Source organism: Hypomesus nipponensis, chromosome 22 (assembly GCF_054491055.1).
Source record: "Hypomesus nipponensis isolate SF chromosome 22, ASM5449105v1, whole genome shotgun sequence".
In the NCBI taxonomy this organism is placed as follows: Eukaryota; Metazoa; Chordata; class Actinopteri; order Osmeriformes; family Osmeridae; genus Hypomesus; species Hypomesus nipponensis.
The window spans coordinates 10,250,993-10,273,201 of record NC_140382.1 but is presented as its reverse complement, the minus strand read 5'-3'; the positions used below and the strand labels follow the sequence as shown (position 1 = coordinate 10,273,201).

The window sequence follows — 22,209 nt, the reverse complement described above, 5'->3', positions numbered from 1 at the left end:
CTTGGGCCAATCTGGCGGTTTACATCCTACCTCTCAGAAATGCTCTGTTAAATGTGAGTGACAGCTGCATGGCGAGAGATTTCATGGTTGTCACTCTGGGTTTTCAAGGAAAAGGACGATTTCTCCCTTGGTGTTTTGTTCTGTAGGCCTACTGTAGCTTCCCTCACTGAACTCCACCTGAGAATGGGATAAGGTTCAAAATAACTGAAACTAACTAACATGCTGTGTGTATGTATGTGGTTAATATCGTTCTTTTACCTATTGAACAAAGTCTGTGTGTGCAAGTGCTGTGCCCCGCCAACAGTTTTTGCCCTTTGGGAAATTTCTTTTTTTTAAAGAAATCACTTCCCTACCTCCTCAGTTTGCATCACAGGGGTCTGCCTGGACTTTGGTTTGATTACCACACAACACAAAATCAAGCCCTTGGGCAGTGTTAAAGTATACAGTAGCAAGCTATAGAGGCATGGAGGGTGAACTCCAAAAGCTAGCATATAAAGTTTGACATGTGACATCCATCTGCTAGACTACCACAACAGTAGAGCAGGTAGGTGGGCCACCAGCACTGTTTAAAATACAATCAATTCAAGAAGCCAGCAGAGCAGCACCTAGTTTGTTCCAACACAATCAATAATACATCTCATGGCTGAGAAGAGTGAAAAGGTGTTTTGTGGAGACAAAGAAGGAGAAGGAAATCTTAGATTCAAGGTTTTCCAGTGACTTTAAATGAAAGGTTTTCACCAGAATACATACATGGATCAGATGGAGAGGTCTGATAGTGAGAAGGCCAGCACTGTCCTCTATTCCTCCTCTCTTTCAGTGGGAATGTAATCAGATAACTGTCTCTCTGGCGAGATTACTTTTTATACTCATATTTTTGTACTCCATAGAAAGAGTCATGTTTGTCCTCCAGTCAAAGAAACACGTGAGGGAGGAGGAAGTGGACTGAAGAATGGCATGCATGCCCGCATCATTATTACCATACACATTTGGGGTGATGTCTGGAAACCTGCGGTTTGCATGGGTGTCCATGAAGAATGACAGGGCAATTGTGGACTAAGAGAGTGTAATTAATGAGATGTGTATTGGGCTTTTCCTGTGAAATTTTAAACATGACACAAAATTGAATGGCCTATGTCAAGGCTGTCATCCCCAGTAATTGTTTTTTAAATCGTATTCTCTCTTGCTCCAATCAACCGATCCCTCTCCAATCCCTCAACAATAAATCACAGTGAATTGCCAAAATGGAAGTGAGAGCGAGACACAACAATAGACTCTATTACCGTGAATGGAGCAAAAGAAGAAGCATCCTACAAGAAGCTTGAAATGCTGCCTTTCATCTTGAAGCACACAGCATACCCCTTTCAACTTTTCCTCTGGCACAAAGCGCATAGGGAGAATTTTACAGAACACAACCGCAGGGCAAGCAATCAGGAAAGATATGTAGGAATTTTAAAAGGGAAGCTGAGATGAGAACCTGACAGAAAAAGGTCTGAAGTGTTATCTTTGAGACCGCCGATAGAACCATCTGAATAGCCCATGACGCACAATGCCTTTCAATACCGAAGGCTCAGATAACATGGGACTGGCTGATTTTGACAGAGAAAGAGTGTGTGTCTGTGTGTGGTTGACTGACAGAACAGGGTTAGAAAGGTAAAGGACAAAACAGATATAGGTTTTTTGCTCAAGGCGCAAGATAAAATGTCCCAGATCTAGACTTTGGGTATGACATCTCATTGTCCAGTACAGGCTGCTATGAACACAAAAGAGAACTTATGACAATGTGTTTAGTTTGATCAATACTCTAGTGGTGCTTCACTATACTACTCGATAAAATTTCCAACATGCAACACTTATCAATAAAACTCGGATGAAAATCCGAAAAGGATGAAAATAAAGCTGCCCTCTACCACACCCCTGTGGAAGAACACATGTACTACATGATAGAGTTGCATCATCATAAGAGTGGGTCTGTCACTGTTTGCATGGCAAAGTGATTACTGAGCTGGGATTTACACAGATTCACACACAGATCAAGTATGATTCATTTGAACAAAAACAGAGAACAAAAAACAATCTCTTTTCAGTTTTTAATCGAATTATGGCATTTCCCAAATTGTACTCCACATCTTCTACAAAACAGAAAATAATTTTACGTAAATGAACAATATTCCCCACCACTGGTGTATTGGTTTACATTTATGTATCTACTGGAAGGATTCTTTCTGACTCTCATCTGACTTTCTGGTGTTTTTCAGTCTCTGTCTTACTCCATTGTCCGATGGCAGACGACACTCTGACGAAGAAAGTCAGCTATATTCCCTGTTGACATAGATTTATTTTTGTCTTACAAAGTTCTATTCAGGCTAGAAAGAAGATTGCTACTTCCTTCCTTGCTTCTACTTCTCCTTTGTTTTCTTCTCCTGTTCCTCTTTTTTTGCCTCTTCCTTCTTCTCCATCTCCTCATCTTTTTTCTCCTCTTCTGCCTCTCCTTCCTTTTTCTCCTCCTCCAGCACTCCTTCCTCTTTTTTTCTTCCTCCACCTCTGCTTTGGCCTCCTCCCCTTGCTCGTCCTCCTCCTCCGGCTCCTCTCCGGTCAGGCGCTCCATCATGGCGATGCGATCCACGAGGGCCTGGTCTGTAATGGTGTAGTCTCCCAGCAGCTTTTTCAGCTTCATATGCATCAGCTCCATGGTGCTGTACATGCGGTCGACCTTCTCCTCCAGGTCCTTGGTGTCGGGCATGATGTTGGATGGGTCCAGATCCAGGAGGCCGTCCTTTAGCAGGATCTGTCTGCCCTTGTCTTCCAGAATGACCTTTGCATCCGGGTACTCCGTCATGGCCTCCATCAGGTCATCTTTGGACAGGATGAAGAGGTCAGAGTAGCCAATGCTCCGGATGTTGGCAGTCCTCCGGTTCCCTGCCTTGCTGCCCTTGATGTTGAGGATGCTGATCTCGCCAAAGTAGCTTCCGTCGCCCAAGACAACAAACTGTGTGACGCCGTCATCGGCCACGACTGCCAGCTTGCCCTCCTTGATGATGTACATCTCGCGTCCGATGTCACCCTTCTTACAGATGAAGTCCCCCGGGCTGAACACCTGGGGTCGTAGTTTCAACACCAGCTCAATCAGCAGGCCCGCTTCGCAGTCGGCAAAGATGCGCACCTTCTTCAGCGTATCCAGGTGGACATTGATAGCGATCTCTGCCCTCAGCTTGTCTGGCAGGTACCTCAACACCTCCCTCTCATTCTGAGCCTTCCCATTGTTCCACAAGTAGTCAAACCACTTAATGACACGGTCCTCAAGTTCCTTACTGACCTTACGCACCTGTCGGAAACAAATAGTATTCAGGTTGCTTCAGGTTTCATACATCGTATACGTACAATACTGACATACCAACATGGAATGCACATGTGCCATTAATATTCGGTGTCGGGTTGAAATCGTATCCATGGTGTCAACGGGGGTAGCCCAGTCTCATCCCACCTGCATGTATTGCTTGATGTTGTCGATGCGGGACTGGAACTGGGTCTGGGCGGCGTTCATGTTGGTGATCATGGAGCCGATGTTGCCCACGATGGTGGCGAAGATCAGGACCCCAACCAAGAAGTCCACCACGTGGAACAGGAACTCGGAGTCCAGGGCCGGGGATGGCGTCTCCCCGATGGTGGTCAGCGTCAGGGTCGACCAGTAGAGACTGAAGGCGTATTTCCTCATGGGCTCCCCAAACTCCGGCTCATCTGGGTCATCCAGGGCAGGGTAGACCCAGGCGTCCGATCCGAATCCAATGGACTTGGAGAAGGAATAGTAGAGGCAGGCATTCCAGTGGATGATGATGATGATGTACATGACCAGATTGGAGATACGGAAGATGTTGGGGTAGTTGGTCTTGGTCTCAGTACGGGTAAAGAACTCCATCATGCGGTTGATGCGCAGCAACTTGTTGATGCGGATCTCCGGGTAGTCCAGCCCCAGGTACAAGTAGAATACGTCTGTGGGGAGCATGGACACAACATCCACACGGAACTGTAGGCTGCTGAAGTAGCGCTCACGCAGCATCTTCTTATCCTTCACCAGAAGGCCTTGTTCCAGGTAACCTTAGAACACAAAAGTCAGGGTCACACACAAAATCCACAGCTTCAACGCACGAGGTCGAACGAATCAATAAACTCTGTGAAGGTACTGATCACTGCACAGTTTTTTTTACAATAAGTTCAACACAGGCATCGTGATGGTCAGACATTGGATATTGAAACAGAATCCAGACTGGTTTTAACATGTGCGGTGGGACAGTACGTTTCCCCTCACCTGTCCTGGCCCTGAAGGCCATGTCAGCCAGGTACAGCACATCAGAGCAGTAGTCCAGAATCATCCAGGTGAGAAGGTAGTCATGCTGGAGTTCCTCAAAACAGGCCCTTGAATAGAGAAACACTAGTATGATTGGAGTGTTGTAGACAAGCACATGCTTCCACCTTTACCAGTCATGTTAGATATGCGTGCTTTCAATAATTTAAGAAGCTACCTTGCAATAATCATTGTCCAGTTGTACATGACTGGAATTGCGATGACAAATAGCCAGTTGTAGTACAAACTGCCTGCAGGGTTTATGACAAACACCTCCTTGGGCCTGCCAGGAGAGAGCACTGAATTATGGAAAACAATTTATATATGGTGTCAATATAACACTGATGCGTTCATATGCTACACATACTTCGCCTTTTCCTTCTCTTTTTCCTTCTCTTTCTCCTTCTCTTTCTCCTTCTCCTTTTCTTTCTCTTGCTCCATTTCTCTTTCCTTTTCCTCCTTTTCCTTTTTCTCCCTTTTCTTCTCTTTCTTCTCTTTCTTCCTGAGAAAACCATTGAGACACATGATGATGGGTCACTGCATCACATGTATTTATATACATATAAGTTGTTGGTATAGTAATCAGAAATAGCCTGTTACTCTTTTTTCTCCTTTTTTTCTTTCTTCTCTTTTTTCTTCTTTGTTTTCTCTTCTCTGGGGAAAGTACATAGAAATCTGTTTAAATGAAGCTCTCATGAAATGTTTAAATGTTTTATCATGATATTATAACATACATACCCCTCATTGTTATTGCTGTTGTTGACATTGAACAGACGACCTGGGCCAGGAGGCTGTGGGTCTCTGAAAAACAACAACAATTTCTAATTGAAACCTGAAACATATAACTGAAATTTAACAATAAAATAATATTCTGTCACATTCGTCATCAGACCAAGGGTGAAGGATTGGTTTGAACATGGGAGGCAGTAGGATGCATCCGGCACCACCTGCAAAGGGGCCGGTACCAAATGGGCGCACCCTACCCCACCCCCACATAGACAACACATATATCAATACAGTAGATTCCTTTGAGTTTTCACCTAGGGCACCAATATGTCCAGAAACAACCCTGATTTGTTGGTTCAAAAATTCCAATCATCCTATATGTGAACAGAAGCCCTGCCCTGAAGGCAAATTTTGGGAAGGGACATTGAAATGGTCACTTGACATTGGTAGGGGCGTGTGTGACCCCTAAACCTGCACCTATGGTCTTGACCGTGTAGAATGAGAGTGTGTGTCCTGGTGTGTTGTTGTTTACACGTCATCCTCCGTGCTGTCCCCCTCTGTGTCAGTGTTCATCTCTGAGGTGACACGAGACGAGACAGACACATAGCGCCTGGTGCTCCATGTGGTTGCCATGACTGCAGGTTAACGATCCAGCCTTCCAAATATAAACGTAAAGTTCTGTTCAATCAAACCCAGCAGTATCTCAGCCATTTTGAAACTACTTCCGAACACTGCAATATTATGATAATGTACTCTACAGAATAATCAAGCCAATTACTATCAAGGAACAACCACTCACCAAGCTTCCCATATGAAAATGAACAAATACAGAAATCATTGTTGATGCATATAACATAATGGCACAGAAACAACTTTTCTTAACTTTAACCAATGATGTAGAATACTCACCTTTATTTAACGTATTGTACGGTCCATAGTCCTTCAGCTAGGCAATCTTAGAAAATGACTTTTGTGTACCAACTCTAAACACAATCCCCAAAAACATTCACAACCTCAATTTAATGATCATATCACAATAAAATATGTGCTTTCGTCCAAGCATTGTGTAATAGTAGTGTCGTAGAGACACGTCTGACCCTGACCAACATAAGTAGATTACAGAGTGCTCATATCCTCCTACACCCTCCTTTGGTACTAGAGAGAGCCCTTACACACTGCTAGTGGGAGCAAATCATTTGACTCCTTTTAAATGATTAACTGTGGATACACTGAAAAGGCCCTTCATCCAAAATATATAATTTATCTTTCCTGGGAATGAATTACTGTACATTCCAGAGCAAATCTTATTGCCGACATATTAAAACCTGTTCCCATGCTCATTGTTATTTTATTCCAGCGTTGTGTTGTCACAATTTGGTCAAAGTGATACTTTTACTTTCAAAGTAATATTTTAATGTACATTTCCTGGGAATTAATAAAGTATGTTACTTATTACTTTCTTGAAGACCTATTGAACCCTGTTCTCATGCTTATTATGTTATTCCAGTATTTCTGTCATATCTTGGTCAAAGTGGTACTTTCATTCAACATCAACATCTTACTCAACCTCTTGAATTGAATTCACCCTCCTATCTAGTTCTTCACCAGGAGTAGAACACATGCAGATTAATCCACTGTGAGGGCCGGCTTTGCTCCATTGCCACCCCCTCTGCCTGGTCAGCAACCTCTCATATCCCTCTGATCCTATTAAAACTAGCCAGACAAGTTGTTCAGCCTTTACCCACTTGTTGGAGATCAGATTACATCACCATAATGTGTACTACCATCAGTAATGGGATTGAATAGGATCTGAACCTAAATCTGTGGTTAGAGGCAACTATGAATGCATAGACAGTGCACTCTATGGCTTCCTTGTTGAAAGACATAGAGGGGTTGTAAAGCCACAGGTTTCAAACCTGAGAAGCAGATTTGATGTTAAGGAGGTGTCAGATGAGAGTTAATAAAACCCAAGATCAGATGCAGTATCTCAGCAAGATTTCTTTTATTGAGAATGAAAAAAAGAACACAAGATAAAGACTGAATCAGGGGTGTTTGACAAAGACACTCCAGGATCATTCTTTCCCTCAGACCAATTTCAAAACAAATATATATTCCTTCCCAGCACAAGTAGCCAGGACACACAAACATCTCCTTCCTCCAAACACTTTTTTTCACTGATGTTTTTGATTGTCGTCATGACATCGTCAGGGAAGCACACCCAGGTTGGAAACTGTGGCTGTGGAAATTACACCAATGCAGGGGTATCCACCGCCAGCACAGTGGTGTCGATATCCACGGCAACTGGTGACCCCTCTGGAACGAGGGCTGGATCGAAAGAGGCGGCGGCTGCGGCGGCGAAGCCGACAGCATCAGCGGTGGCGGCATCCACGGCGGCGCCAACGTCAGCGCCGGCGGGGACGGCAACGGCAATGTCCATGGAGACCTCAGGGAGAGCGGGCACCACGTCCACGGGAGCCGCGGCCTCCGGGACGGCGGCTTCTGCGGCGGGCTCGGCCTCGGCTCCGGCCTCCGCCGCAGCGGGCTCTGCCTCGGCTTCAGCAGCCTCTCCCACCTCGTCAGAGTTCAGGGGGGCAGCGGGGGCTGCGCCCGCTGGTAAGCCATACCCATAGGCATACTGGGGCTAGAGAACAGACACGGAAGAAATTAGATGAAGAGTTGTATGAGCGCCCCCCACACACACATTCACATTCAGCACACACGTGCACACATTCGTACGGACACACGTTCTTTCCTCCCTAAAAGCAGGATGAGAACCATCCTGATGTGCCCCTTTAGAAATGTCATCAACAGTCCTAATTCATCTCATCAAGTGGAATGTAACCCTTTGAGAAGAGCGCACGCACCGCTCCCTCCTCGTCGGACCCGGCTGGCATGGGAGGCGGCATGAAGAAGCTGGGCGGCGGAGCTGCAGCTGCGTTCCCCTGCAGGAGAGACACCGTGATCAAGCCCCCCTTTCAACCTCCAACACTGTTTACACTGTAAGGACACATCATGCTGCATGTGCTCTAGAAGGTCGGCCCCTGCCAACGCTCTTATACTTTCATGAATGAACAAGGAAGATAATGGATTCATGGACACATTGAACTGAGTTTGCTTTAAGTATGGAACTGCTTTAACAGTAACATTGAGTAATGGTAATCTTCCAAGAAAATACAAAACGAAAAGGTGTCAGTTTTATAAAGTTCTGTGGCAAAAGTGTGTAATGTGGTCTTTTGTTCTATGTTTCTTTTGTGAAAGGAAATAAGACGTTTCTCACGGGAACAGCAGGGAAGGCAGGGTTTCCTGCTGCTCCAACACCCTACAGGAAACATCAACACATATTAGGAACACTTCATCTGTGTTGCATCTTCCAACAAGATCCATATTGTGTTATCTCTGTCCATTTAATGAACCCCCAAGACACTCACACGCTCCACACAAGTCAAGTGTCTTAACTGTTCAAGTTCTTAAACGGAAGAAAAAAAACATGGAGGACGTCTAACCTGTTGCTGAAGGGAACCGTACATTCTGTAGAGCTCCATCATCCTCAGAGCCATGTTGGCATGTGCTGCAACCTGCTGGAAAAACCCGGCAGGCGGGACAGCAGACATGTAATTAAGGCTATTGAGTCATTTTTGACATGAGGATATCATGGTTGAGACAGTTTGGCACATCGTGCTGGGAGGTGAACGTGAGAGATGTCTGCACAGGAAAGCTTTATTTTTACCTCATTGCTTCCGCTTTCAGGAGCCTAGTAAAACAGGGAATTGGTTTGAGTCAGCAGACGTAACAGCTGAGTAACATTTAGGACATTGTGTGGAATTGGAAAGAGGTGGTCTTACTTTGAGCTAAATATATAGAGAAATACAATGTATACAGCTGAACTTCTAAAAGGGTTGCCACAATACTTACAGGTGCAGCAAAGGTTGAGCCCAACAGGAACATCAGGAACACCACTGGTTTCATCATGATGATCTTAAAAAAAAGACTGATAAGTATATTTGCAAATTTAAACAGATTCTTTCCACCCTAATGTACAGTACAGTATGAAATATCATGGAACCCCAGTCGACTCAATTGGGTTAATAATAGGTTCAAAGTACTCAACAAAAGTTTAAGTATCAGTTAAAACAATATGGGATGACAATTCTCACCTTTTTCTTGGTATTAAGAGCAGCTGTAGAGGTCTCTGGCTGTAGAGAAGAAGTGAACTATTTCTTGTCTCTGTAAAGTTGCCATTTTATACTGATCAACCATCGTGAGACAGCCAATCACATCATGGTATTCCAGTGACATGTGCAAGCCTCTGTCGTTTGATGAAATGTCCTTAGTCTTCAAAAGTAAGGCAAGACGTGAAGGCTTAATGCCCCCCATTATGTTTAATTACACACAAGAATGCTTACTGTAGCACATACCCTCCCGCCCGCCTGCCCCCCCCGCCCGCCTGCCCCCCCCCCCCCCTGCCCCCCCCCCCCCTGCCTTCCCCGGCCACTCACACCTGAGGTCCTCTCTACCTCACGGCCTCCTCCTCCTCCTCCCCAAAAGTCCACCCCTCCCAAAAAAAGCCTGAGCTGTTGCATTGACTTATTGCCTGATGGCTATGTGTCTGATGTGTGTTGTTGGACTTGGAAGCAGCCAGACAATTTAGGGCAAGAATGTCTCAAAGTTATCAACACAGACTAACAGCTTAACCCCATCCCCCCAAACTGGCGTCTAGGTTTGGGGTTTCTAGCCCGCTGGTTCGTTTGGGCTTGTTCGATGGGTATCGCTACTGCCCCAGGTGATATGGAATGTTGGAAGCAGGTTGTGTGGTTCTGAGGTTCCAGATCAGATAAACAATGAAAGAATGAGTTCCATAATTTCAAACCTGGAACAGTATTCTTAATTGTTCCTCTATGTCTATAGCTGCCACTTCTGAAAATGCTGTGCTCAGTCTTTTCGGTGGAGGATAGATTAACATCTTATCAGATATTCTGAAACCTCTATATTATGATCATCATATTGGTATCTCTCAGTTTTATGCTTTTTGTCTGACAAGCAGATATTGTCTCGTTGTCTTAAGGTTAGTTGGCCATGACAGCTCAGCCTTAAATGGTGCTCCATTGTTTGTCTGTACTTTGTATTCCAAGCTTAAGGAGAGTGAAGTCAAATTAACAAATGGGGCTTAATCTTTTGCATTCAAGTGTCAGGTGGCTTAGCAACATTATGGCTGTGTTCTCCAACAGGATTTTAAGAAATGGCAAGGTTCACATTTATAGGGACTCCTTAAGTTACTAGCCAAATTAAGAACATTCCATATAGCTTTTCATTGCAGATAGACCTACATGGCGGTCATCGTGTAAAAACCCTTACTGTGAGGTAACAGTAAACACTGTTGTGAAATAAAAGTAGGATATGCACAATAAATGTCTTATCAACACAAAGGTTTTGGTTTAAACTTTAAGTCTTGCAATGTCAGCAATGAATCCATAACACATGATTTGAACCTATCATTTGCTTAATTCATTCAAAACTATTGCGGGATATGTGATTCTCTTGATGACTATATGAACTTGCTGACACAATACAATTTAATTCAGATTTTGTTTGCTGTCTCATCGTTACTGGTTGAAATTGACACCCAATCATCTAGATAAATAGGAGTGTGTTCCACAGACTTCATCAACAGAATCTTTTCAGTGAACATCTCACAGGTACTGTATGTTCTCTACTAACTACTAATCTGGATTTTACGAGTGTTTGGAAGTCTGATTATAGTAGTGTTTTTTTGTTCAGAAATCACATTTTTGCCACATTGCATTTTGTTTTGTAACGTTATACAACAAGTTGTTCTGTTGACATTCATCCGATGTCCTTCCCATTTGTAGAATCAATCACCACGTCACCATGAAGTCTTTCATCGCAGTTCTTCTGGCATGCATTGCCGGCATAGCACTCAGTGTCCCTGTAAGTACAAGTAGATTATTCTACAGTAGGAGGTTTGTAAAGTCTAATGGAGTGTATGGATAATCACATCTGGTGTGACTACCTCTTGTCCCAGGCCAGGCATTACAGAGGATTTGAGCGCTATGTGGTACCACAGACTCAAGTAAGTTACAATGGAACTAAGCTACACACAATATTTATGTAAAATTCAGTTCCTTCATCTAATGCTAGGATTTAGACCTTACAGTTGAAACTGCAAAAGAGAAAAGCAAAACAAAAACAAAGGTAATATTTAAGCCTGCACTTCAGTTCATCACGTTAACACAGTGATGTTGACGTTCATTTCACATTCAGCAAGCAGTACCCGGAAATCCAGCACAGTACGAGTTGGAGTTTGTGAGTATCACATGACATTTTTATACATCAAATGTTATTTTACACAACCTCACATCTATCTTTCTTTCATCCTCCGTTTCAGCTCCTTCCTTTTGGAGGCCAGCAGCAGCCTAACATTGTAAGTGTGTTGTTGATGAAAAGACTTAAAGTTCAAATTTAAAGAGTAAGTGATTGTATTAGGTTTCTTTTTTGTTTTTTCCTCTTGTTTGACAGGGCTTCTCATCCCAAGGCTTCATCAGACAGGAAGTGCCTCATCTACCAGGAAGAGCTAGCTACGAGCTGGTAAGATAGGCCCCTGACCTGGTAGAGAACCAATAAAATATACAGAGTGATTTGTAATCTACTATTTGTTGTTGATGTTGGTTTTGTGTCTGTATGCAAAGGGAAAGTTACCCCATCAAAGTTACCCACAAATCTTTCCTCCATTCCCTCCCACAGATCTTTCCATTTGGTGGCAGACAGGCTGTAGTCCCCTTGGCCCCTGGGGCTCCAGAAGCTCATGTAAGTTAACTGACAACTACAGACTCTGCATGTGGATAAGGATAACTGAGTCTCGATGTGCTGAACCTGCAAACCCTGTAGGAAAGATGAAAGACCCATTGAGTAAATTAGAAATCTTTTGAATGTTTGTAGTAATGGATGGATTGGACCAAATGGATGGATTGGTTGGCTTTGAATTTTGACTGAAGGGAGGACTTTGACTGGGGCTGGGACACACACACACACACACACATAAATGGGGTAGAAAGATGGCGCCTGCCGTCTATCTGTCTCTCTTTGAAGAGAGACCGAGTGAGAGCTAGTTGTCACTGTGGACGTGTCGTTACAGGCCCCGGCCCCTGCAGGAGAAGACGAGGACCAGGATGACTAGATCAACAGTATTCTGTCTGCAAAGGTCTGACACTGGATGTATATATGTGATACATAAGACTGGATTGGAACTTCACCATTATTGTTTACTGTTTCCATCAGCATGCAAAAACCTTAAAGCTAGTTTTATTTTGATGAAAAACATGTTAACATTTGGTTTCTGTTGCAGGACAATCCATGGAGTACGGCTTCCAAGAGCCAAAAAGCCATTATATTAAATCTGTTTGTTTGCTTGCTTTTGCTTTTAGTTAGCTAATTCTGTACTGTACTGTAACAGCCCCTTGCTATACAAATCATGTACGAGATATGACAAAGAGATTTGATATTTCGACTCAAGAAATGTTACTGTTACAGTCGGTTTAACCATACTTCATCAACCATAATGCTACTGCATAAAATAAACTTTTACATCATCTACAAGACAGTCCGTGTCAATGATATAAAAACAAATGAGAAAGACAGATGAAATGGTTGCTTGTAAACATTTTAATTGCTTTAATTACTAATAGGGGAACATTTAAATGCAACACACAGCAGAAACCACTACTTACAATACAATACATAAGACACACTGTGTTCTACCGTACAGTATATCAGTTCTCTATCCTTGTATGAAATTAGTTTACTCCTACACAGAATAAATTATACAGCCTATAAAGACTGCTGACTCCAGCAGTTATTAATCCATCCATAGACATTTTGCAAACAGATGAATGAGAAACAAACACATATCTCGATGACTTGTCTCTTTCTAGCGCTGCACTCTGGATCCTGCGAGTCACTACAAGAACAAATGAAAGAATGTGGTTGTTAGTTCCCAGGGGCTTTTGGGATGTTACTGTCATGCTACTTCAATTTGTATGTGAAGTATAATTCGATTTGACTTACAATTCATTCCCATCCTACGGATGCACAGGCACCTGTATAGTGTCGAAAATGTTATTGTTAAATTGAGCAACATTTGTAATGTGACCTTGGATGAGAGATGTTCTACAGCTACTCATTTGACCGTGTTGAAGAATATGTTCATTATTGCTGAGTGAGTTCTCTAACAGTACAGCATGCATGAATGTCAAGTCTTTTTCCTTTGTGGATGGACACATACAGGACATATGGACATTACATTAACCACAGGTACTGCAAGTACACTGGATCCCACCTGGCCTCTCCATTGTGGCTGTTCCTGCTGGGCTGGCTGCAAAGGATCTTGGGTATGAGGAAGTCTGGCCTCATAGGGCGGCACCTGCAGAGTACACATGGGTCTGAGGACACTTTGAATCCCCTAAAAAACGTTATCCTCCTTTCTCTGTTCCTTGGAAAATTTCTGATCTGATAAAACTCCCCAATTTAGTTATGTATGTCAAATATCTTAGTTTTATTTGTGACAAGACTGGGTGGTATGTTTGATTGCTGTAAGTTGTATTGTCATTTACAAATAAGATAATCGCAAAAACGTGTACGACTTACTATGGGATCTTGCTGGGGCACGGTTTGGGGAGAGTTATCATAAGGGAACAGCTGTGGAATGTTAGGCATCTGAAGAAGATAAGGAGCTCATATTTAGATATTAAGATTTGAAGATATTGAAGTTAGGTTATAAGTATGTCTTGAATTCAAACACTCACCTGCTGTTGTGTGAAGTCAAAGGGGTAGTACTGAAACATTTAAAGAAAAAATAATAATTATAATGTGAAACCTCTTTCCACATCATGCAGCACATCATGATCAGTGTCGCAGTAAGACATCACAGTGGTTGTCTAATGTTCACACACAAACACCCAGCCTTACAGCAACCCACTTAACATCACACAAGCTGTCCGCTGTGACTGAACACATCTTCATCGGTGCCTGTGGTTTTAACTTCCCCTGTAATTGAAGAGGTTCACTCCATCTTACACCATATAATTCTGCATTGAGAACAAGAAATACTTACAATTTCCACACTTTTTCGACCCGGTGCCTTAGGTACTGAGTACTTGAGAAAGGCCTGAGAAGGAAAGGATGGCAGACAGAGAAATACGGAAGATTAAAATCTTTAATAACATTTAAAAATGTAAACCAACAGTTAACAGCTACACACCTGTCCATTCATTTGTCCACCTGTAGATTGGCCAGGGAATCTGGGTGGAAACACCTGTTTGAAGAGAACTTGATTCAATGACCAGGTTTGCATACCAATTTTGTTTGATGGTTCAGTGTAACTAATCATTACATAGCCCAATTAACTTTTATGTTATTGGATGAGGGGTATCCTACAGCTATTCCTATCTGCAAACCTCTCATTTTTGAGGAATGATTGCCAGTCAACTTCTTCTAGTCAAAGTTGAATCAACAGAAGAGGCAGGGCCCATGGAGTACAGCTTATACTGTATGTGCATCATCTACATAAAATACAGTGTAAGAAAGATGACAGCATACAATTTCCATGCTGACGGCCCCGTTCATGTCTGGCTGCAAGGGCTGGCCTGCTGGATAGACCTCCTTCCCCTGCAGAGTGAGAGAAGGGATGTTACTACAGTTCAACTTTTAAAATAAAGCGGAAAACACTACAGGATAAAGATTCATACTAAGATGGACGATATAAAACGAGTGAATGTGCTGTCGAATGTGAACACAGAATTAGACAACCTCCAGCAAGTGTACGTGTTGCCGTACCTGCGTGGGTGGGCCAGCCTGTCTGGGCCCAAAGTGAGGCAGGAAATGAAAGAAAGAGGGAAGCTGAAAAGGCACAAGGTTTACAGTCAAACAAGCAAGATTGTATTTGTGTTCATTCATCTCCGTGATGACTGATAGGTAGGTTGGCCGTGATACCCCAGCGTATGGCTGTGTTGATGGATATCTGGACCCAATAAGAAATACACTGTTGATGTAACAGAACATATGAAGTTGATAACATGGTATAACTTGATGAGTTGAGAGGCTTTATAATTATTGTTAGTATATACTCATTTATAATGATGCTATGGTATTATTGATCTTGTCAAACTTACCGGGACAGCCGATATGGAGCTGGTCAGGCAGATACACAGTATGAGCAGCTTCATGGTCACAGGATTCACTACGACACAATCACAAGAAACCTTGTCAACATCATGAATCAATATACAAAAATATCAGCAGAGATCATATCACCAAACACAGTTCAGCTTCTTTCTTTTTTTATCTCTAAAGCATTTCAAATAAAGGCCTAGGTTATATTCTCAGTACATCACCTGCAGTACTATTGGTACAGGTTCTGAAGAAGACAGGTTCCGTAGGTCTATTCCTATGTCCACCAAAACATGGGCTTTTAAATAGTTCTGGCTGAATTCTCAGCCAATCGGTGTTGACCTTACATTGGCACCACCTTGCGACTGAGTGTGGGTGTCTAGTCCTGAGCTTTAGTAAATGATCAGTGGTCAGGTGGGCTGTCTCAGTAATAGCAGTGCCCAGCTGATTATGTGTATCACAGGCTCATTTCAGCCTTACTCTGCATCATACTGGAGCACATATATCGAATTACATTTTACCCAGAAGAAAGCAGGAAGGCATACAGAGAGGTGAGTGCCCTGGGGAAATGCTTTCTCATTCACGGCAGCTTTGCAGTCCTATAAACTATAAAATGTTTTGTTACAGACCAGGTGGACTATGGTGAGACCACTGTACAGGCATAGAAGCTTGTGGAAGAAAGTTCTGTCTGTCTCCACAAGAACAATGCAAGCATCAGTTTAGGTTCTGGGTTTATGAATATTAGACAACTGGCTGAATGGAGAGAAAATGTAACAGCTCGGCATGAAAACGACCAGTTCAGACACACAGAGATACAGTACTGGCGAATTGTCTCTGAGGATTGAACATACTTAAACTGATGGTCAGACAGTTCAAGGGGAGAAGGACATAACTGTTTTCCACACAATCTTTATGTGTGTGTGTATATGTATATGTATGTGTGTGTATTTGTTTATCTGTGTGCGTGGGTTTGCTGTCACAATATTACTCAAACACAAAGGGATAAGTTGATAAAAGTTTTATTACCGATCAGATCAATAACAAACTTGCCATAGAAAAAACATTGGTTATACAATAGCTAATCCAGGTTTTAAGCACCATTAGACCATTTTAATTAGCTTTGGGTTAATATCTGCATTAACTGCATTACTCTGTGGAAATAAAAGCAGTATTAGAAGAACACATTTCCAGTCTTGTTTCAATAGGGGGCGCAGTTGATCAATCACCGTCATTTGTCATCTGAACAGCAGAAAAAAAAGAAAAATGAATACAACAAAGAAGATTTCACTGACTGAGCCAGAAAGGTTTCAATGTGTGTGTTTGAGTGTGTGTGTGTGTGTGCCTGCGGGACTCACATCTTTATTCATCGTCTTCCTCATCGTCATCAGACCTACGTCTGGGAGCCTGGAATGACACAGCAGGTGAAAAATGAATCAACACTTCTGTAAGGAGCAATGGTCCCATACCATCCACTTTTACAATAAAAATTTGACTAATATTGTGCATAGTGTTTTTGCATGAATATCATCAGCTGTATATTAGCTAGGAGACACCCTATGTTAGAGACTACAAAATGAGAGTCTTACTGGAGCAGCAGGGGCTGCAGGGGCAGCAGGGGCAGCAGGGGCAGCCTGGGCAAAACCGAAGGGGTGGAACTAGAGGAGAGGACGGGAGAGGAGAAGAGGGGAGAAGACACATTACATACAGGTGACCAAAGACACCAATAGTCTGTCCTCTACTGTACGCGCACAACACATTAGAACTTACGATCTCAATGCTCTCTCTACCAAGGGGCTGGGGGATCTCCTGCTTGATGAAGCCACGAGTCTGTGGATGAAGACCACCCAGAGGACGAGTTCACAAACAACCCCAGAAACATCGCTTTCATTACCAACTTCAATTCAGCACACTTTTGGAAGTAGAAAAACATTAGGCCCTAATTATTGAATGCACATTTTGTCGCACTGAAAGATTTCTGTCGTGATGAGGGATACTTTCTTATGGCTCTACGGTATGTTGCCATAGTTACTCACAGGTGCGCGGGCAGGCTGTTGGGCAGCATTGACAGGGAGGAGCTGTAAAATATAAATGATTGATTCTGGTTACCATACCAGTTTTGAAAATGGCTTACAGTATTAGTCTAGACAGTTGTATTCTAGCCAATGAAAGAAGCAAGGAGGACTAGAGACTTGCCACTTCCAGACTGGCAGGTCCTGCTCCAGCAGGAACAGCTTGGAGGGCCTGGAGATTGAGGACATTTTAAATAGTCTCTTTAAATTGGCATATAATCACACACATCAATCAGATAGACTTAGTTGAAGTCTATTATTTTCTGTGAATTTCAGAGTATCAAATTGTTATTTCTGTTTGGTTGGAGAAAGCTTAATAACAGATCCTTGTCATGGAGTAACTACTGTTTTGAGGTGAGAATATAAAATGTTTAGGTGTGCAATTTTAGAAAACGAAAATATGTATTATCCCCACCATAACAGTCTCTCTGCATGCTTTATACATTACATCCGAGTGTTATTCCTCTCTTACCTGGGCAGGTGCATGGTGCATGTCAAACTCCATGAACATCATTTGCTGAAAGATGAAAATAATAAATGTCAACCTCACACTGCCTGTTCCTATCAAACCAATGTTCATTAATGCAAACCGAATATTTCTCAAATAATTCTTTATGGGGATTGGGAACTCACAGGGACGCAGACGGCAGTCCCAATGACAAAGGCCAGCAGAAGGAAGGATTTCATTTTGAATGAATCTGCAAACACAAATACAATTTTAGAATGAGTACCATGACACACAACAGGGACTTTATATATTTTAAATCTCTATCAAAGTTTACCAAATGTACCAAGCACACATTGTTTTAACATTGCAATTTACAGAACTTCTAGAGAGTTCTCCTACATTACCTTTGGATGTGTAGAGGCACACGGTTATCGAAGGATGCTTGAGGAGGAGTGTGATGACAGTGGAAAGGTCCTCTCCTTTTTATTCACTTCTGAAACAAAAGAACACTCTAAAGCTGCTTGACAGGCTTTGGTTCCTTGCCAACTTTTACTTTGAATTGTGCAAAAAATTTGCTTTGGCAGCTGAAATGTATCTATAGGGAAGATCTCCAAAGATAGAGATAAAGATTAATTATGGTCTGTCCCTCATCCTGTGTTTGGTTAGATGGCTCCTAGAGGGAAGCAATGCTATCAGCTGTTGTAAACATGCACAAGATGTGACATGATTTAAATGATTAGGGACAAGAGGAGAAAAACGGTTTTCACACGTGGATAGACCTCTAATGAGCATAAGGACCTAGCATAGTTTGGTAATATTGAAACACTGGTCTGCCTAACATTTTTGAGCAATGACCAACTGAAAGCCTTTCAAATATAGCAACCTTAAATGTTTTTGACTCACTGAGTACTGACAGATTCAAGAAATAAACCATTGTGAGACATTGCATTTCATAACCATGTGGGTTAATACGCAGTGCACACACCCTCCACCTTCATCATTTTGCATAGAGGTTCTTTTCAATTAAACTAACCTTGTTATGAGAAACATATAATTACAAGTTTTACACACCAGGAAGGGAATGTGTGGTTTTATTTTGTTATCTCCTTCAATCATCTTCATCTGAACTCAACCCTTGTGCTGCCTTCGACCCAAAGGTTCATAAGGAACTATCGTTGTGTTTACTCAATTTTACCCAATACAAAAACAAATAAAAATAATTTTCTTTTAACCTTCGCAATGTGGAGGGTCTGAGACAGCCCAACGGTTAAAAGAAAATACTTCACTTTGTTTTTGTATGCGGTAAAGTTGTCGCAATACGATGTTGGGTCACAATGACTGATGGGTCAGAATGACCCGAAGAGAACACAAGGGTTAATCTCAAAGTGCTCTACCTGGGGGGTGGGATGAGGTGAAGGAAGGCTGACTGAAGATAACATTTCATAAATATCATGTCCTCAAGAGGATTGATAGGGCAGTACATCTTTTTCATATGCCATTGTGTTTTTCTTTTGTTCAGTTTTAAATGCTGTACATCATTCAGGACAGACATTCAAACAGATGCAAGAAAGAAGATGTCGCTCTGAAACGTGTAATCTTGAAGAATTTCTTCTTTTTTATTTTTTATAATTCATTAACATTTAATAATAACATAAGAATTACAACTTTCATCAAGCAAAACCTCTATAATGATACACAGTTTACTCATTACAATTACTACAGTATCACTAATACAACTCAACACATATTTTAACATCCCTTATGTTTCCATACAAATGCACTTGTTCAGATGTTTTTCTTCAAGGATAGAGGTCTGTGTTGGTCTCCACGGCAAACCCTGCAGTGGGCGTGGTCTCAGGGAGGAGGTATACTTTGGATTCAACCCGCGGTGGAGAAATGCCTGAATATGTGGCGGTGGGCTCGACTGATTGATAGTTGGGCTCGACCACTGCTGGGAAGATGGCCGCTTCTAGACCAACTGGCAGAGCCTGATGGTCCGGCAGGGCTCCAGGGAGGGGAACCTCTCCAATGGTTACCCCAGGATAGGTGGCCTGTCCGGTGGGGAGGCCCCCATGTGAGACTCCCATGGTAGGTATGAAGGCAGGAGAGGGTAAACTAAAGCTTCGCAGACCTGGGTTAATGGCCATGGTGCCTGCAGGCAGACTGGCTGGGGCCGCTTGCCGGGATTGAGTTTTGGCCACACTTGTCCCTTGTACATTGGGCATAAATAAACCTATCTGTCCCATTCTGTCTGCCATCTTTGAAAGAAACAGTGAGTGAAGACAATGCAGATAGAGGGTGAAAGAGAGAGAGAAAAGAGGCAAGGGAAAGAAAATATGGGTGTGTTCAGTTGGCTTTTACACAGATGGGTGTCAATGAGTGCATTGAGTTCAGTGAATTCCTCTCTTGTAATGACTAACAAGGCTTGATTAACATCTTGGTTGCCTCACCTCAAGTTCCTCAGAGCTCAGTCCCCCAAACAGAGGGTCCTAGAAGGTAAACGCAAGAATGACTCATTCCACTGAGTGGCATTGTTCAAACAAAATGAACTGCAAACATAGAATGTACAGTATCATGATATTTATCAAATAATATCAATAATATGATATTATTGTTTTACCCTTGGTTGTGGAATCCAGACAAATTGAGGAGTCTGTGGGCATGGAAAATATACCTTTCAACACCTAATCTTACAGATACTAGCTGAAAGCATGACCTGCTACTTGAACAAACAGGAGGAACCAAACACAGCTGCAGGGTCAGGCCTGCTCTGGTACCTGCTGTGGCTGCTCCTCGGGCAGGGGGTTCTGGGCTGGTGCTTCAGGTTGGGAGGGAGGCATGACTGTTTCTACTGGGCCGGATGGCGCAGGGAAGTGTGGGTAGACGGGTGGCTGGAAAAACACTGGCATTGCATAGGGGGAGAACTGGAGACAAGCAAACAAGTCACATTAAATGTAAACTGTATATTCATTCATGTTTCTTAATTTACATTACTATTTATAATATAATATATCTATTTTTTAATTATTTCTAATTTATATTACTTTTCATGACTCATTTATAATAAATCATATTTTATATAAACTATTTCCTGCACTTGTAAGTGAAATCTGCAGTAACAGAATTATACATGTAAAATTATGTTTGTGTAGCTGTTCTAGACAAAAGATGGTTTAGAGACCATTCTGCTGAAATGAACTTGATGAACCGTCAGGGAAAAAATCCATCACAGTATACAATATATTTTCAATAGATCTCTTTTCCCGGTTACAAATCAACAGTCTTCTTTGAATATTGCAGCCTCCTGGAGTCATAACTCAGGCTCTATCTGATCGAGTCAAAGGGTTCGTTTTGATGTCAGAGGTTTACCCAACAAATCAAAAGCCTGGGAGAAGACTGGGGGACAGATACAGGCAGTTTCTGTTTGATAAATATGATAAATATTTTGACTGCAGAACTTCTGAAAAAAATCCCTACAGTAGACGTGGCAGATGAACAAAGACTGCTTCAGGGCCAAACGTTTCAACTTAATTATGTTTGGTTTTGGATGAAAACCAGCAGATATTTCACAGATTATTGCACTGTCATGAAACTGTACCTTTACTGTAACACGTATACAATCAGACCACACATACAGCTTCATCTTACCATCTGATTCCCTTGCTGTGGTGAAAATGCAGGCAAGTATCCATAGGGCAAAACATACTGTAAAAGAATAAGTAAACACAATGCGATTTCTATAAGGCCGAATTCAAACAATACTTTTTTTTTTAATCAAACACAATATCATATTTTTCATGAATGACTAAGCCAAGCCTGTGTGTCTCACCTGAGGTTGCTGAGGCTGAGGGCCAGGCTGAGCAGGACTCTGAGTGTTGGGGTGGAAAGGCATCATCAGTTGTGGTCCCCAAGCTTGGGGCTGAAAGGGAAACAGGAACTGACCTCCACCCTGGGCATCTTGTTGCTGAGGTAGTATAGGCTGGGGTTGCTGCACACTGGGATGGATCTGAACCACTACTTGAGGCCCAGGCTTTGTGGCAGAGGCTTGAACAGATGGGTCTTTTTGGGCCGGTAGGTCTCCTCTTTGTTTAGGCTGTGAAAGAGCTGGACCTCCAGTGACCTGGGCCAGATGAACACGTGCATGGGAAGAACATGGGGTTAGAGCTCCACACTGAACTGAGTAAACAAAGTTTAAACAATGGACAAAAAACAAGATGAACTGTCATTTTCCAAGATATAAGTTGTGCGATAACGTGTCTGTCTAAAATACAAAGAGAAGATACTTACTGGTACTGCAGTTACAGTTGTGACAAGATATGCCAGTATTGCCATTCTAATCATCTTAAAAACTGTGTTTTGTCAGTAGAAAGGGATAAAAACAAGTACTTATATGAGAGAAAAAGTGAGAGAATTCACCAGAGATCTGGAACTTATGCACTGTCCATGGA

The 22,209-nt window shown here is 42.5% G+C and overlaps 6 protein-coding genes across 7 annotated transcripts; 1 reads left to right on the top strand and 5 right to left on the bottom strand.

The window, feature by feature from the left end:
• Positions 1-2,229: 2,229 nt before the first annotated feature.
• cnga1a (cyclic nucleotide gated channel subunit alpha 1a) lies at positions 2,230-5,124 on the bottom strand. Its single transcript, XM_084687013.1, has 8 exons — positions 5,078-5,124; positions 4,940-4,993; positions 4,707-4,841; positions 4,518-4,622; positions 4,304-4,410; positions 3,482-4,092; positions 2,484-3,322; positions 2,230-2,293 (listed from the first exon to the last, which is right to left on the bottom strand). The coding sequence occupies exons 3-8, from the start codon at positions 4,778-4,780 to the stop codon at positions 2,230-2,232; spliced, it is 1,800 nt and encodes a 599-aa protein (XP_084543139.1). The 5' UTR covers positions 4,781-4,841; positions 4,940-4,993; positions 5,078-5,124.
• A 1,933-nt stretch (positions 5,125-7,057) lies between these two features.
• enam (enamelin) lies at positions 7,058-9,261 on the bottom strand. Of its 2 annotated transcripts, none has more exons than XM_084687613.1 (7): positions 9,220-9,261; positions 8,978-9,040; positions 8,793-8,816; positions 8,569-8,643; positions 8,343-8,384; positions 7,930-8,007; positions 7,058-7,706 (listed from the first exon to the last, which is right to left on the bottom strand). In XM_084687613.1, exons 2-7 carry the CDS (start codon positions 9,032-9,034, stop codon positions 7,311-7,313), a joined length of 672 nt encoding a protein of 223 aa, XP_084543739.1. In that variant the 5' UTR covers positions 9,035-9,040; positions 9,220-9,261; the 3' UTR covers positions 7,058-7,310. The 2 variants fall into 2 exon arrangements, with proteins under 2 accessions (XP_084543739.1, XP_084543740.1); XM_084687614.1 differs by having other exon boundaries at positions 8,569-8,640; positions 9,220-9,255.
• Positions 9,262-10,621: 1,360 nt separating this feature from the next.
• Positions 10,622-12,637, top strand: LOC146236428 (uncharacterized). Its single transcript, XM_084687934.1, has 9 exons — positions 10,622-10,758; positions 10,933-11,011; positions 11,106-11,153; positions 11,345-11,386; positions 11,469-11,504; positions 11,600-11,668; positions 11,825-11,887; positions 12,216-12,281; positions 12,426-12,637. The coding sequence occupies exons 2-8, from the start codon at positions 10,952-10,954 to the stop codon at positions 12,255-12,257; spliced, it is 360 nt and encodes a 119-aa protein (XP_084544060.1). The 5' UTR covers positions 10,622-10,758; positions 10,933-10,951; the 3' UTR covers positions 12,258-12,281; positions 12,426-12,637.
• Positions 12,638-13,158: 521 nt separating this feature from the next.
• On the bottom strand, positions 13,159-14,348 carry scpp5 (secretory calcium-binding phosphoprotein 5). The gene is made up of 6 exons (XM_084686381.1): positions 14,337-14,348; positions 14,190-14,243; positions 13,882-13,911; positions 13,724-13,792; positions 13,416-13,499; positions 13,159-13,176 (listed from the first exon to the last, which is right to left on the bottom strand). The coding sequence occupies exons 1-6, from the start codon at positions 14,346-14,348 to the stop codon at positions 13,159-13,161; spliced, it is 267 nt and encodes an 88-aa protein (XP_084542507.1).
• A 1,907-nt stretch (positions 14,349-16,255) lies between these two features.
• Positions 16,256-18,203, bottom strand: scpp7 (secretory calcium-binding phosphoprotein 7). The gene is made up of 9 exons (XM_084687592.1): positions 18,166-18,203; positions 17,947-18,011; positions 17,786-17,830; positions 17,438-17,485; positions 17,278-17,319; positions 17,012-17,071; positions 16,831-16,899; positions 16,600-16,648; positions 16,256-16,483 (listed from the first exon to the last, which is right to left on the bottom strand). Exons 2-8 carry the CDS (start codon positions 17,998-18,000, stop codon positions 16,604-16,606), a joined length of 363 nt encoding a protein of 120 aa, XP_084543718.1. The 5' UTR covers positions 18,001-18,011; positions 18,166-18,203; the 3' UTR covers positions 16,256-16,483; positions 16,600-16,603.
• Positions 18,204-19,503: 1,300 nt separating this feature from the next.
• On the bottom strand, positions 19,504-22,102 carry LOC146236425 (uncharacterized). The gene is made up of 7 exons (XM_084686298.1): positions 22,049-22,102; positions 21,591-21,881; positions 21,410-21,466; positions 20,539-20,685; positions 20,382-20,414; positions 20,212-20,250; positions 19,504-20,019 (listed from the first exon to the last, which is right to left on the bottom strand). The coding sequence occupies exons 1-7, from the start codon at positions 22,100-22,102 to the stop codon at positions 19,561-19,563; spliced, it is 1,080 nt and encodes a 359-aa protein (XP_084542424.1). The 3' UTR covers positions 19,504-19,560.
• Between the last annotated feature and the right edge of the window lie 107 nt (positions 22,103-22,209).